General features: G+C 49.6%; 6 protein-coding genes and 1 non-coding gene across 7 annotated transcripts; 4 read left to right on the top strand and 3 right to left on the bottom strand.

The window, feature by feature from the left end:
- Nucleotides 1-81: 81 nt before the first annotated feature.
- On the bottom strand, nt 82-474 carry BCR38DRAFT_437672 (uncharacterized protein). Its single transcript, XM_040860536.1, has one exon. The coding sequence runs from the start codon at nt 290-292 to the stop codon at nt 89-91; it is 204 nt and encodes a 67-aa protein (XP_040713988.1). The 5' UTR covers nt 293-474; the 3' UTR covers nt 82-88.
- A 2,240-nt stretch (nt 475-2,714) lies between these two features.
- Nucleotides 2,715-3,625, top strand: BCR38DRAFT_517463 (glycoside hydrolase superfamily; the record flags this gene model as incomplete). Its single annotated transcript, XM_040865115.1, has 4 exons — nt 2,715-2,792; nt 2,860-3,029; nt 3,173-3,425; nt 3,463-3,625. 4 exons carry the CDS (start codon nt 2,715-2,717, stop codon nt 3,574-3,576), a joined length of 615 nt encoding a protein of 204 aa, XP_040713987.1. The 3' UTR covers nt 3,577-3,625.
- Nucleotides 3,626-3,905: 280 nt separating this feature from the next.
- BCR38DRAFT_437671 (uncharacterized protein) lies at nt 3,906-5,145 on the bottom strand. Its single transcript, XM_040860535.1, has 3 exons — nt 5,002-5,145; nt 4,715-4,926; nt 3,906-4,662 (listed from the first exon to the last, which is right to left on the bottom strand). The coding sequence occupies exons 1-3, from the start codon at nt 5,082-5,084 to the stop codon at nt 4,235-4,237; spliced, it is 723 nt and encodes a 240-aa protein (XP_040713986.1). The 5' UTR covers nt 5,085-5,145; the 3' UTR covers nt 3,906-4,234.
- Nucleotides 5,146-5,746: 601 nt separating this feature from the next.
- On the top strand, nt 5,747-6,405 carry BCR38DRAFT_410594 (uncharacterized protein; the record flags this gene model as incomplete). Its single annotated transcript, XM_040858482.1, has 3 exons — nt 5,747-5,803; nt 5,898-6,134; nt 6,199-6,405. The coding sequence occupies 3 exons, from the start codon at nt 5,747-5,749 to the stop codon at nt 6,403-6,405; spliced, it is 501 nt and encodes a 166-aa protein (XP_040713985.1).
- Nucleotides 6,406-7,506: 1,101 nt separating this feature from the next.
- On the top strand, nt 7,507-8,047 carry BCR38DRAFT_345807 (PWI domain-containing protein; the record flags this gene model as incomplete). The annotated part of the gene is made up of 3 exons (XM_040856208.1): nt 7,507-7,610; nt 7,682-7,772; nt 7,838-8,047. 3 exons carry the CDS (start codon nt 7,507-7,509, stop codon nt 8,045-8,047), a joined length of 405 nt encoding a protein of 134 aa, XP_040713984.1.
- A 1,542-nt stretch (nt 8,048-9,589) lies between these two features.
- On the bottom strand, nt 9,590-9,685 carry BCR38DRAFT_t211. Its single transcript has one exon. It is a non-coding gene; the product is annotated as a tRNA-Leu (tRNA).
- A 2,278-nt stretch (nt 9,686-11,963) lies between these two features.
- Nucleotides 11,964-13,816, top strand: BCR38DRAFT_486421 (histone acetyltransferase subunit NuA4-domain-containing protein; the record flags this gene model as incomplete). Its single annotated transcript, XM_040864028.1, has 4 exons — nt 11,964-12,574; nt 12,664-13,243; nt 13,316-13,498; nt 13,565-13,816. The coding sequence occupies 4 exons, from the start codon at nt 11,964-11,966 to the stop codon at nt 13,814-13,816; spliced, it is 1,626 nt and encodes a 541-aa protein (XP_040713983.1).
- Between the last annotated feature and the right edge of the window lie 820 nt (nt 13,817-14,636).

Genomic DNA, 14,636 nt, shown 5'->3' with positions numbered 1-14,636 from the left:
CTTTCGAGGAGTTCAACGAGAAATACTGCCAAAATGGGAAGATTCTAGTTCTTGTTGGCTTCGACGTGCGTAAAGAACTTTACCGAATCTACACGAAGTTTGGGGACATGATCCTGCACCTCTCTGCGTGGGTATATATCCAGTCAATATGCAGAGAAATGTGTTCTTCATGGAAAAATCTCTCTGTCAGACTGTGTGGCAATGTTTGAGAGACGCCGAGATTACATGCTGGTGGTAAGCCCTGAAAACGCTGGAAACAATGCATTGTGCATCTAGCTTTGCTTGATCGCATCGAACTTGCTGTTGTCCCCGGCACAGGCTTCCGAATTATGAAGTGGAAAAATGTTAAAAGATGACACCGAAAGTCCGCAGGGTGATCAATCCAGAGGGGCAACAAGGCCGAGCGCTGGAGAAGATATGTTTGGCATCGAAGAAGTGGATGATGATCTACTATCACTTGTTAGCCTGGCAGGGGGTGTGAGGATCTCGGTAAAGTCTGGGTCAGCGATGGTTTCAATTTTCGCCGGGTCTCTATGTGAAGCGAAAGGCTTGACGGGTTCTTCAACTTGGACACCACACTTGCGGGAGAGCGTAGTATTGATACTCGTAAGGAATTAAAGTAATTGTAGTCAGAACAACAGAAAATGTCCTCCATTTCTTCAAGCCTTGGCCATTGATATGTCGCATGAAAACACTCAGCCCATCGAACATGATTACCATGCTAACCAATATGATCAATTACCAGAAAGGTTATCCATGTTCCTCTAGGTATCTATAGGTTGTGAACAACAGTTTTTTCATATTAAGAAGTCCTGGCGAGCCTTACCATGATAGCTTCGAAGATTTCCCAAACCTACTTCTCCTTTCTGCTTCCTATGTCCTGTTCCCCTATACGCGCCTCACTTGACCTCTGTCACTTTGACCTTCTTAAACCACTCTAAACATACACAGTCTTCGCATTTCAATTGAAGCAGAACAGCAATGTCAACGTGACAACATCGAGCATGACGCAGAAACCATCTGCTGACACCATAGTCGAGTCCGAGCAGAGTCGAATCCTCTGATGCGAATCTCTTAGAATTTCTGGATTACTTCCTGGCGACTGATTCGAGAGGGGAATCTACCATCAACCAGCCATCTCAGATTCTAGAACCTGGTCGACTGATTCACATTATACGTATTTGCTGCATTTATATAGCGATGTTTTTTTCTGCTACAGTGCTGAGATGGCAGGTGATTGCAGACTCAAGCAGTCATTAAACATCGAAATGACCGGGAAGACTGCTGGTTTTTTTTTAAAAAAAATTATCAACGGTCAAATGTTTCTGATAAAGTGAACATTAGTATTGAAGCTTTTGTCGAAATTGCATTGGAAGGTAGGCGATGGCACATATTCCAGAGGGGTAAATGGGGAGAAAATGTTCGCAATTTGAACTCCAAGTTGCGCATAAGAAAATGCAACCGAACACATCAACTAACCAACCCAACTTATGAATTCAATTGCGAGATTATAGTTCTTGAATGCGGCATTGAGGTGGTATTTTGCATGCAGTTGGGTATTGACACAGTCGGAGCCCTATTCATTCCCATATTAGGACCAACAATGCAAACCCCCTGTGCCTGACAAAGGAAACCATTCCACATCAGCATCGACTTCAAAGGTTGTCATAATTTCATGGTCATACTGGATGAATGAGTTCTTACACTTTGTTGATACATACTTTTTATTCTATTGTTGTTGCGTGGGTGGAACCGGTCATAGTTCGACACCCCTTGAGAGCGGTCCCAACAACACTCTGGCCAAATGTTTGATATTGGCGAGGAATCTTTTGAGGTGAGTTCCAATTTAACCACATTTCTAGGTTGGTTCTGGGCCATCATGGAGCAGCAAAGGGGTTGGAGAGACATCGCATACCTCCAGTTGGTCGGCCGCCTCCCTTGAGAGCATAAAGGCAGACTATAGCCCAATTCGGTTTCTGCAATAGGTGGTAATATCAGAGGTTGACCAGCTGGGCCGCCATCAAGTAGTTGTTTATTTTTCTTGTCATGTTAGTGGGTGGATTTCTTCTACAAGAGCTGGACTCGAACTGCTTGAAGCAGTCCATTTGTTTTTCACTCAAGCCACCCATTCACAGGATTTACAATTTCTAAATGCAGAACCTTATACTTCTGACTATACCCCATTTTTCTTTTGCAACAGGTGCGGTTGGCCTCGAGAAACGAACGCGATGTACCTCTCTCGAGTCCACGACGAATACGGCCACCTTCGCTACCAGTTTTATCGAAACTAATGGACTCACAACTTCAAAATTAGCGGCAAGTGTATTGAAGAGCGCAACGCGAGGCAACGCGGCCGGCTGGCTCTTTACTACAGCAGTTACACCGATAACATCTCTCGTGCGGGCGGCAACGAGTACCGAAACAAGCATTAGCTCACCAACTGGTTCTCCTAATCAGACATTGTCTGTACCCACCAAGTGGTGTGAAAACTGTGGTTACTTTGCTAATTGGTAATTTTTCACTCCTCTAGGTTCAGTGGGATTGACTAATCTCTTCTCAGGGGTATATATGATACCTTGAATTATCAGCCCCAGGAACTACCTGTATCGGAGCTCATACGTGTACTCCATGTATTCGCAGACATTGGGCCCGATAGGACCGTGAAGCCATTCAACGCCTATGCAGATTATGAAAAGCTCTATGCAGGGGACTCTATGGCCAAGCCAGGAAAGAATGCATATGGTATCGTTCAACAATTCTTTATCCACAAGAAAAACAACCCACCCCTCAAAGTACTGCTGTCAATTGGGTCTGCAGGACCGATTTCCCCCACTCGTCGCTTCCGATGCACGAGGACAGACCTTCGCCTCGTCTGCAGTGAAGATGATGGTCGATTACAGCTTCGATGGCCTTGATATCGACTGGGAGTACCCTGCTGATTCCACAGAACCTCAGTATTTTGTGACGCTGTTGGAGGCTTGTCGGAATGCTCTCGATTCCTATTCCTCCAAGCAGCATTTTGATTACAAGTTCTTACTCCCGATAGCTAGCCCTGCTGGTCCGCAAAAATAAAAATCATAGATTTGTCAGGCATGGATAAATGGCTTGATACTTGGTGAGTATTAACATCATGATGAGAAATCACCCACTCCACTTACACCCATACGCACAGGAATATGATGGCGTATGACTACGCCGGCGGTTTCGACGAATCTTCCACAGGCCACCAGTCCAACATATTCAAAGACGGGCCCAACCCCAACGCCACCAAGTTCAATACAGACGACGCGATTAAGTCCTACCTAAGTCAAGGCATTGACCCACAGAAGATAAACCTCGGTCTGCCCCTCTATGGCCGATCCTTTGAAGCAACAAAAGGCATTGGCAGATTGTACTCGGGAGTAGTAGCCAGTGATGCAGACCCTGTCACCTGCGTATTTAAATATACCCCCCCCCCCCAAGCCTGGAACTGTCGAGGAGTGGGACGATATTGCCAAAGAGTCATACAGTATCGATCATGCTACGGGCGAACTCATCACATACGACAACGTCCGGGCGGCCGAGGCGAAATTATAGGATGTCTTCAACCGGAAACGGGAGGTGCCTTATTCTGGGAAACCAGTGATGATAAGACAGATGACCAGAGTTTTATCGGCACGGTGGCCAAGAACCTGGAGACGCTGGATCAAACGCAGAACAATCCTGGGTATCCCGACAGCCGGTTCCACAACATAAGGCAGAACATGGTGAGCCCATGATATAAGAGACCATTTCATTCGACACATCTGAAGGGTTTGATGTTGAATCTGAAGGCTCGCATCCATCATGTTCATGGCGTTTTAGGTGGTGGATCTAAACTTGGCATTAGGCAAGTCGTGCCACTTACGTACTTTCTGAGCATTTAAAGGGAACGGAACTATCGTAATGTTTAATTTGCCACGTCGAACACATTGTGAAGTAGTCTTGCCAAGATGTCTTACAACACCCACAAACCCGCAGCGAATCAAGGGATGGCCCCCGGGCCAAGGCTGTCCACCTATTAGGGTAGAAATGTGGCTGGGATTATTGAGAAGGGGCCTCCAGTTAGTATAATTATCAGAGCGTATGGTTTAGTGTAGACCTATCAGCTTCAACTAGAACGGGTGGCTGCAGTCATGCGTCCTCACTAAGCTGCAGTAGTATCAATTATGAAGTAAATGTATTGATTTCATGATTCGACCATTTTTGTCATACCTTACGTCTCAGCAAACACATAAGTGCTCTTCGACTCCTCGACTGCAACCTCAATCTTGGCCTCTTCGATTTCCTTGCCGTCCACCTTGATACCACACTTCATCACATCCCCTGGCACAACCGGGCCAACACCCTTGGGCGTGCCGGTCAAAATGATGTCGCCCTTCTCCAGAGTGAAAACCTTGGAAATATCGCTAATGATTCGGGGGATCTGGAAGAGCATGAGCTCCGTGTTGTCGCTCTGCTGGACCTTGTCGTTGACGCTGAGGTACAGGTCAATCTTGTGAGGGTTGGGGAGGGCCGACTTGGGGATAATGTTGCTCAACGGCAGGAAAGTGTCGAATCCCTTCGAGATGGACCAGGGAAGACCCTTCTTCTTGGCCTCCCACTGAGCATTCCGTGCTGTCATATCGATGCCGAGAGCGTAACCTTGGGTTCAGGTTAGTATCTGCCTAAGCAAGGGTTGCAGTAGGGGACATACTGTCAATGGCATCAAAAGCGGCCTTCTCGTCGTCAGCCTCCAGATCCTTGACCTCCTTGCCCATGATCAGAGCAAGCTCGACTTCATAGTGAAGGTCGACACCACGTGGGCGGATGACGGGACCCTCGCCGGGCAGCAAGATTGACGTTGAAGGCTTCAAGAAAAAGAAGGGCTGCTTGGGCCTTGCACTGTTCAGCTCTGCAATGTGGTCGCTAAAGGATGGTGTCAGCAACTGACTTCTTGATAGAAACCCAACAAGAAGCATTGGAGACTTCTGAAAGCCTTACGCATAGTTTCTACCAATGCAAACAACCTTTCGAGCTTGCTTGACACTCGCTAATGTAGCCATTTTGCGTCGGAAAACATTCATGTCGGGCCTCAGGTCAACGTCAGCATAAGGGAGGACGTGATTGGGTCTTCTTATAGTAACTCACTGTTCGATGTGACACTTGCCACAACTGCTACAGTAACCGAAGAAAGAATGTCACGCAGCCGATGCGGAGATAGATTTGGATCCGATGGCCGGCTTAAGAATTGCCCTCGGGACTCTGCAACGGTTGACCTTGGAGGGTGGACTCCCTCCTCAATGCAAGTGCTCTCCGATCCGAGGATCAGCGAAGCTCCGAAGGGCTTGCGACGCCGACGCTTGGCCGCTAGAGTGTGTCAATTATACGCTAAAACGCACACAGACCCCGCAGCCCAAGGCGTTCTAGGTCTACGGGGGCGAGGGGGATTAGCAGTTTGCTGTCACTGTTCGCAGCGGGGTTCGAGCTCGTCATCTACATTCAAGCAAGTCGTGACTGGCCCGAGATTCCGGTGCTGGCCCAGAATTTCTCTTGAAAAAGCTGTCGAAACACCCACAACGCGACTTCTCCACAAAGCTACTTGGCCGCATGTCCCCTGCAATCCTACATCGTTACCATTTTGTCGCCAAAAGAATCTAGGCCAGGGACGTGAATTATACAAGTCGACTCGAAAACTCACAGTACAAAAAAATATCCGATTGTCGCACAGAAAGTTCATGTAGTAGCTATGGAGGCTATTCAGCTAGCCCAGATGCTGGCTGATCTTAATGATCTCCAAGTCGCTGTACGTCTTTTTTTCTTCTTTTTTTTTCTCCTGTTTTTTTTCTCTTGTCTGGCAATGCTCTGACGTATTTGAGCTCTGAACTGACCCCGCTTAGCAAGACCAAGGTGCGGCGAAAGCTTTGGTGAGCGCCAACAAGAACCTCGACGCCAAGCTCGTGCCCCAGTCGCAACCCCAGTCAAAGGGCCTCTCGGAGAGCCGGACAGCTTCTCCAGCTACGAGATTCGACAAGCTGGGCCGCCGCATCTTCACGCCTCCCTTGAGCCGCACGAACTCCGGCACTGGCACCACGGCGTCATCGATCCCAGGGACCCCTCGTACCCACAGAGAAGACGTGAGCTCCCCACAACCGACCGGTGCTGAGGAATGAATAGCCAGCTGACTGTTTTTCGTTGTAGTCCGATGCAGATATTGATCGAGCTAGCACCTTGCTCTCCCTCTACGAGATCCGCGCCAAGTTGAAGGAACAAGATAACAGCAGCCTCATGAAGGCGCGCGAAAAGATCAACGCCCTCGCCGCGAAGCAAGCGCAGACGTCTAAGGACCAGAAGCATCTCGCCCCGCCGAAGAAGGACGGTCCTGGTCGCATTACGTATCCAAAGTAACCATACGACACGATGGAACATTGAGCATTACCGGCGTTGTACTGGAGTTCAGTGTCAGGGTTTGAAGTTTCGGGGTCGACACATACCATCGGTTTAGGGGGCGTTCAGTCATTGCGGAAAAGTCTTTGTCACTAGTGGTTTGGGAATGGGACGAGGTCTGATGGCCTCGTGGCTGGGAATACAGGCCACGGAGGATTGCTATGGATGGTTATGGCTATGAGCATCACGGTTAATGAGGCTTCAAGGCCATCGATGGTTTACGGGCAGGCAGGACCGTATCAAGGTGCTGGTCTATTGACAGGCTGTGGGAACAAGAATACCAAAACACACACTAAAAGGTGCTGCGGACCAAACGGAAACTTGGAAGCGGTGAAGGTGTATCAACACACCAGTGACGTTTGCAGGAAGTCGGGGTAGGGCCCTGATCGGCAGATGTCAAGTCGGGCCAAGGTATCGTGTCTCTCTGCACATAATTTGTTGACGAAGTACCTACATACTTTTTGGAAGCAATCAAAATAGACTACAGAATACACCGAGCCCTCTTGTCCGTCGTTTTCCAGAGTTGACTCTAGCTTCGAATGAACTTGACTTAAAACTTCAGTTCTATCTGTATGGAAGTTGTAGAGTTCACTTGCAACTACCACTTGAGGCCATCGAAGTGTCCGATGCCAAATCCAACCCATCGTAGCTACGTTATTCAATACTCAATGAGTACCTCCGGTCAATCTTTGAAGCTCCTACCACCATATGCGGGCGCTGTGCTCCAGGGTAACTTGAGAGAGCTGGAAGCATTATGCTTGTCTGCCCACTTGCACTGTAGAAAAGTTGGCCCCACCACGGCATTCTCTCCCCTGTGAGGCAGACAGACGTCACATTCAATTGACATTCTCTGCACACCAAAGGTTCTTACGTATTTCAAGCATTTCTGCTGCAATTCGTTACAACTCGACTAGGATCCTCGGTCGAAATCAACCTCGCGCTTCACCCCGATCTGACTCAGCCAGGTCACGCGTCTCTTTTCTTCTGGCATATCGCGCAGCCGATAACGCTCACGGAAACAGGTCTTTCCCCATTGAGCTTGGAAGCTCGTACATATCCGCCATGGCTTCCAGCGTGGACACGAAACTCCTGAGGGCCACCAAGTTCCCTCCCGAGTTCAACCAGAAGGTGGACATGCAAAAGGTTAACCTCCAGGTCATGAAAAAGTTAGTGCCCAACGGTCGATGCCAGTCCGTCGTGATTTGACTCCGCGCTGACTGAGCTCCTTGCCTTGCAGGTGGATTGCCAGCAAGATCTCTGAGATTCTAGGTTCAGAGGATGATGTGGTAACCGAGCTCTGCTTCAATTTGATTGATGGCCCACGATACGTACGTCTACTTTTGTCCCTTTTTCAAAGTAGGAACTGTGCAACTGCTGACCATGATGGTAAAAGCCCGACATTAAGTCCATGCAAATCCAACTCACCGGATTCCTCGACAAGGATACTGCACCGTTCTGTAAAGAACTATGGTCACTATGTTTAAGTGCTCAGAGCAGCCCCCAGGGTGTACCGAAGGAGCTTCTCGAAGCCAAGAAGCTCGAGCTGATCCAAGAGAAGGTAGTTGACGCCGCGGCCAAAACCATTCTACTTGATGTATACTGACTAGGAACTAGCTTGAGGCAGATAAGGCTGCCGAGGAGGCCCGGCTGCGCCGCGAGAATTACGAGCATCGCGATCGTGATGCACCCGATGTTCGAGACCGAGACCGTCGAGACCGAGGATTCCGTGGCGGACGCGGAGGTGACAACTGGCGCGGTAGCGGTGGCGGCGGCGGAAGGCGCGGAGGTGATCGAGCATTTGGTGACCGAGCCTTCGATGATCGTAGCAGAGGATTTGGACGTGGCAGAGATCGATCGTCATCACCAAGGAGAAGAGACAGACCCTCTTTCCACGCTGATCGTGACCGATATGTGCCGCAAACCCGCCGCGGTGGTCGCCAGGACGGCCGACGAGCCCGCTCGCCTACTCGATCCCTCTCACCGGTCACGCGAGACTCTTCTCGGTCCCGTTCGCGTTCGCGTTCGCGCTCTTCGAGCTCTGCGCCCCGCCGACGCGGACCCTCGCGTAGATCACCTCCTCGGAACCGAAGCAGCCGCAAGCATTCGAGATCACGGGGGCGGGACAGAGACTACAGATCTCGCAGACATGGTCGCAGACGAAACACTTCATCGCCGGATAGCGCCTCGGAATCAGAAGGCGGCAGAAAGCGATCCCCGCCACCCAAAAGACGGCGATACTCGGATTCCCTAAGTCGCTCCAGATCTCCGCCCCGCCGAGGCCACCGACGCTCAACCCGGTCTCCTTCCTCATCTTCTTCTCGATCACCCAGTCGCACTTCTCGACGACGGCCGACAAGGGAACTGATTAGCCGCAGCCCATCTCCGAACCGCCATGGCAGATTAAGAAGATCGATTACACGGAGCAGAACCAGAACCAGAACCAGAGATGAGCCACCATCATCGTCGAAGCGGAGGCATCCTTCAGACTCCCCTCGCCCCCGTAACAAATCAGCTGATGTTTCCGAAGATGAAGACAGAAAAGACCATCCCGCCAATCGCGACCCGCCAACTACGAAGGCCGAGGAGGTTCGTTCTTCTTCATAATAGGGCTTCTTCATCTCTGCTATGCGCTTGGATTGAGAAACTGACCTTGCTCTCTGTTATCAGACCAAGAACACGAAAACTCCACAGCAACAGGCCAATGAGCTGCGAGAAAGGCTTCTTAAGGAGAAGATCATGAAGATGAGAAGAACCTCGAACAGTAGCAATGTCAACGGCTGAAGCTAATCATTGCGACATATGCAGACTTGCCACCACCCCTTCACCACAACTCAAACTAGTTGTACCCTAGCACAACTGGTGAACAATCCAGTTGGCCTTTCTTTCTGGCTGTGAGCTTGTTCTTCAGATATGGCTTTGGCTACGGGCCCGTTGAGAGAGGGTCTCACGTCACAATAGGTAGATAAATGTTTAATTCATTTCAGCGGCTGACAATAGTTTTTACTCTTGATTTCACTACCATTATGAAGAACATAATATAAACCACCACCAGATCTACTATACTGCTGATGGAAGTTGTGAGACATGTCTGTGGCCGCAGGCTCCTAGCCTGCCCAATAAAAAGATAGCTGAGGAAATTCTCTTATGACAACCGTGAGATTCGAACTCACGCCTCTTGCGAGACTAGCATTATTGGAATATTTCCTGAAGCTAGCGCCTTAGACCGCTCGGCCAGGTTGCCTTGCTTTTCTTTATTTCGCAGACAGGTTGCCAGTGTTTGTTGATCAGCTCACCTGTCTCGCTTGGTGAAAAATTTCTGCGTTGACATGGCTCATATCGCCGACCGGAGAAATCTTATTGGTTATGGGAAGGGGGGATGGGGACAATATACGGAGTCCCACACCTAGTACTCACAAACTGAAAGTCTTGCTAACTTGATAGCCAATCACTGTTGTATTATTTCGGGGTACGACTGGATTTGTATGTGTTGTGAGATAACGCATTCAAGCCGAGTATAAATATGATAATAGGGATAGTGTGGGATTGAGCGCCATATGTGTGCCTGAGGTGGTGCCTGAGGTGGTGCCTAAGGCAGTGAAATCGCTTGTGTAGATAAAAAGGTCGGCACCTGCCTACCTACCTTAGATGTAACTTCTTACATAGCACTCCGAGCAGTCAATACACACATCACACTGCGCATCGAGCATCGTAACCAATACACGATCTGTACAGAGTCATCATCTGAGGGTTGAATCCCTCAGATAGCGTGGATCGGGGTGAATGAAGTATTCTATCTGCGGAGGAAAGCCGAATGCATACAAAAACACCCAGATCTATGGGAAGGGACGCTCAAAACTATCCATGTTGATCCCTTACAGAGGTTTTCTTAGTCTGCTCACTAAGAAATGCTTCATGGGGTCTAACTTGGGACCCCTCTGTCTTGTCATTTCCCCCATTTTCGGAAGGCATGAGGGTTCTTGTACCATTAAGCACAGTAAAGTTGTTTGAATACATGGCGCACCAAATAACAAAACAGTATAGTATATCCCAATATATCAGTATAGTAAGCAGATATAGTCAGTCGGCTTATCTAATCATTTCGACAGTGATGCTGTGTGCCTCAATATAAAGATAACCTGGGAAATCCTAAAATCAGGGTTGAATGCTTTGTAGAATGATAACACTCTACGTGCCTGTCCTGAATAACGAAAAAAGCTATTTATTTATCGACGGCAAAGGTTGCTCTACTTCTGCTCCAATTGTTCTCATCAGTGGATAATTGAGTGCGTCGGTGTCTAGAAGCCACCTAGGTACCTTATATTATCCTTGCTGGTTGCAAAAGTACTTTTATATCTAAGAAGTGGGAGACTTAACATCAGCTTTCTGCTGACCTAGGAAGTAACGTAAGGGCTGTTTTTAGATAAGTGTGTCTCTTCCCAATACTCCAAGACATTCTGAATGAGTATATCTAGTGCTTTGAAATTCTCTTCACACTCCTCAGAGCTGCCATTGTAGCCGACTTGGGCTATCACGCAACATATGCGTCTACGGGGTGACTTTCCAACATTATTGAGGATATGTCGTGGTGTGTAGGAGCAATAGTTCCTTACGCCTTTAAGCACTAAGTCACAATATTGCGAATACTGAATAAAAGTAATACCTGGGTGAAGATAACTGTGCTTCTCAAGGGAAAACTCTGTGAATGTATGCCACTGCCTCATTCCTTAGAGTGAAGCTGTTCTAGGCGTGTCTATCAGTCAGACTGCCTCTATCGGTGAATATATGTGCAAGACCTAACTGGACAAGGATATCTTGGAACAACGCGAGATCTAATATACACATCTCGAGAGTTATGTAGTCTTGCAAGCTATCTATCGTTTTCCAAGCACAAGTGAATGCCATGGTAGCCAGCCTGAAGATAACAGCGAAAGGTGTCCATATACCCAGTTGTACATATCCATGGCAAAGTTTCAATATTGATTCTGATATAGAACTTGTAGCCCTAGGAGCTCTGCTGCGCAAGATCTCCCATACTAGACTAAAATCACTGTCGAAGGACATTGAAACTCCTACCCTCGGAGTTAGGGAGACATCCCACTCAATGGAAGGCATGGAAAGCAGCTGTTGCGTGCGACAGTTACCCAGGCCCCATGCATCAATCATTGTGCAGTGTAATCACAAACGATCCGGGCTCTTAGGGGACGACTGACCTATTCGCTCGTGATGCCCAGGCTTATGTGAACAAACAGTGAAGAGGATTAAATTCTGAGAAGCTGGTAAACATCGCACTGGACCGGTCAATGCGCATCCACCAACCCTCTGTGCTGCCATCAACCAACCTTTGCCATCACTCACAGTTATAGTCATCTGCATTTACATCCTTCCATCCCCAGATCTCCGACAGGCTCGTTGACTTCATTTGGCAACCACCTTCGACCCTCTTTCCCCCTCTCCCTTTCCTCCCAACTTGGCACCGTCCCCAGCTTCAACACTTGGCCCGTTTGCCGCAGTTGCTCACCATGCCCCTTGGCGTCAGCGTAAACAGGCCGCAAGTGACTCAGGGCCACAAGCCTCGCCTAGTTGTCACCATAAGAGAGCTGCATGGTGGTCATCCTGTGTTCGCCCGTGCTAGCTGCACAGGAAGGAAGTTACTGTTCACCACCAAGGAGGCCCCGCAGCCCCGACCCGCCTCTGCCTCCCCTTCACCTTCCCCCACCCACGAGCCACCTTTACCTACCATCGAAGAAACGCAGGAGAATCTGAAAAGGCAGCTCAAGCGGCCACCTGCCCCAGGCCAGCAAGCTCATCGCCTCCGTGTCGGGAGAAAAGCTGCACCACAGCCGGAGCCTCAGGGCATTCCCAACGCCCAAAGCTGCGTAATTCTGGCAGATCCCTCCCAGCATCTGAGCTTCAGAGATTGTGCTGAAGCATTCCTTGCTACTGAGTCCGAGTCGCCTCGGTACATTTTCGGGTTTGATACGCGCGCTCCGCCTGAAGAGAAGGTCAAAGTCCAAGCTGATCTCCTTGAAGAGGGCCGCGACTGCGACATGCTCAAACTTGATGATGACCTCACCCCGCTTGAGCTTGAAGGGATCTTCAAGTATCTAGAGCGAGAAGAGCAGATGGAACGGTTCGTGGATGCGAATGGAACGAGAAGGGTGGAGAGTACATTTATATTTAAAGGCATGATAGCTGACCACGTGACTTTCTTCCTTTTAGATGGATTGACGAGTCGGAAGAAGCCGAGACAGGCCCGCCGCGTCACGATTATCCCCAATTCGTGCTGCTCCGCGACATTCATGGCGAGTGGCCGTCGCATCTGGACGAAATCAAACTTGGTCTCCAGGACTTGCAAAACAAGGGCTCGCACGGCAAATCGCAAGCAGGCCTTTCACATCCTCTTTTAGGTTACCTTCCACCCGAAGATTTCCATCTCCAATACAGCACGTTGAGAAAACGCCGACATCCAGACGGGCGCCGTCGTGTTCAGGTTCGAGCTCGAGTTCCCAGGCCAGGCGAGTTTGCTGGACGAGAGGAATACGTTCCGCAGAGAATTCTTCGATTTCTCCTCCCTGCCGCCTTCAAAGCTGTTGCGCTACCGAATCCCCCAGCTTGGACTCGAACAGTTGTCCAAGGCTCATATTGGCTGGAAGGGTTCGACATGGCAGAGAACGCGCCGCCGGCCGCCAGCGGCAACGGCGAGTCCGTGGATCGCGCCAAAGAGATGCCTGAGTACGAAAAGGAGAAGCAGAAGGTCAGAGAGGCCATCGCTCAGAAGAACCATCTCGTGCGCAACTTGGTATGGACTCCACGTCATCTTTCGATGTTCCGTAGGGTGAGTGCAAGGCTAACTGGCGGTACCCATCCGCAGGCCCTCGTCGAGGCTAGAATCACCGACCTTGAGGGAAAGTACATTGAGAGTACCCCGAGCGGCAACATTCTCACCGGCTTCGACAATTACACCAAAGGCATTACGGGTGCTGCAGCTCAGCGACGCAAGGCTGGAACCGCGGAGCAGAATCGCGTCTTCTCGCGATCCTCCATCTCGTACAATGTACGGCACTGATGTGATATCTCTGTTTCCCGAGCGAACGATTACTGACTTGAATTTGTGTTATAGCAAGACGCGGCGACTCCCGCCTCTGGAGCCACCACACCTGGCGCGCCGACTCCTCTTTCCGCCACGTTCGCGAACAAGGACAAAGACAGTGGCCCTGCCAATGCGCCCACTCCCGGGTCCGTTACCGATAAGAAAGGCGGTGCGAGTAAGAAACGCAAGGAGAAGGAGAAGGCCACCACCAACGAAGACAGCGAGACCGATTCGCGCGAAATCAAGAAAATCCGTACCAACTTTGGGGCCACCCGCAAGTAACGTGTCGCACCTATTGCCAACTCTGGGCAGCTTGCAGGTGTTCTGCAGGCGTTTTCTTCGATGCTGCGGGATCCGCAATACAAGTTTGACGGTCGCAAGTAATTTGTCCGCAACAAAAGTCAACACTTGCTCGTGATGACATCGCACTACGACAAAGAGCACTGAGAAATTATGAACGGTTGCAACTTCTAGCACTATTTACCGGACCACAGGTCCATCAGAATTTAGGAAACAGTCGATTGGCAAGGCAGTACTACGACACTCGTGTCTTCGGGACCCATTGGCAGACTATCAGCAGTCGGATAGGTGGTTTCCCCACATGCCCTTTCTACGATACTGCATCATGCTTTGTTTGTTTTGTTTTCTTCATGTTTGACTAGATACCCAACTTGCATTGGAACGGAGTTCCGGAATGCGAGCTATACTTGAGTTAAGATACGCAACCTTCTTTTGCATCTGGAGGGTAAAATTGGCGTTTAAAGGGTAAGTAGCTGCAAACCGCCATTGACTAGGTTTGAATACAGCTGATATACTGTACGAATGTTGAAATAAATACAGCTGACAAGCACACCTCGTCCAAATGTCAATGCCCTTTTATGCAGATCTTAGGTGAAGTACTGTTGACACCCACTACGGGCAGGCACCTGAGAATGAGGGGTTCGATCCCTTCCAAGCTCAAGCTCAAGCTCGAAGCCCCGAGAGTCGCTGCAGATCTCCACTGCGGGGTGATGATGATATGGCACCCGTGTGTCTTCCGCCCCAGCTCTCCCGCCCCAGCTATCTTATAAAGCACCAACAGGACTTACGTTCTTGGGTGTGG

This window comes from Pseudomassariella vexata, assembly GCF_002105095.1.
Source record: "Pseudomassariella vexata strain CBS 129021 chromosome Unknown BCR38scaffold_9, whole genome shotgun sequence".
Classification (NCBI taxonomy): domain Eukaryota; kingdom Fungi; phylum Ascomycota; class Sordariomycetes; order Amphisphaeriales; family Pseudomassariaceae; genus Pseudomassariella; species Pseudomassariella vexata.
Note: the sequence above shows the minus strand (reverse complement) of the source record. Positions and strands in the feature narration are given on the sequence as shown.

Coding starts and splice junctions, on each gene's coding strand:
- BCR38DRAFT_437671 (XM_040860535.1), bottom strand. CDS start 5,084: ATGAATGTTTTCCGACGCAAAATGGCTACATTAGCGAGTGTCAAGCAA. Junction 4,927..5,001: donor TGCATTGGTAGAAACTATGC/GTAAGGCTTTCA, acceptor ACCATCCTTTAG/CGACCACATTGCAGAGCTGA. Junction 4,663..4,714: donor CGCTTTTGATGCCATTGACA/GTATGTCCCCTA, acceptor CCTGAACCCAAG/GTTACGCTCTCGGCATCGAT.
- BCR38DRAFT_437672 (XM_040860536.1), bottom strand. CDS start 292: ATGCGATCAAGCAAAGCTAGATGCACAATGCATTGTTTCCAGCGTTTT.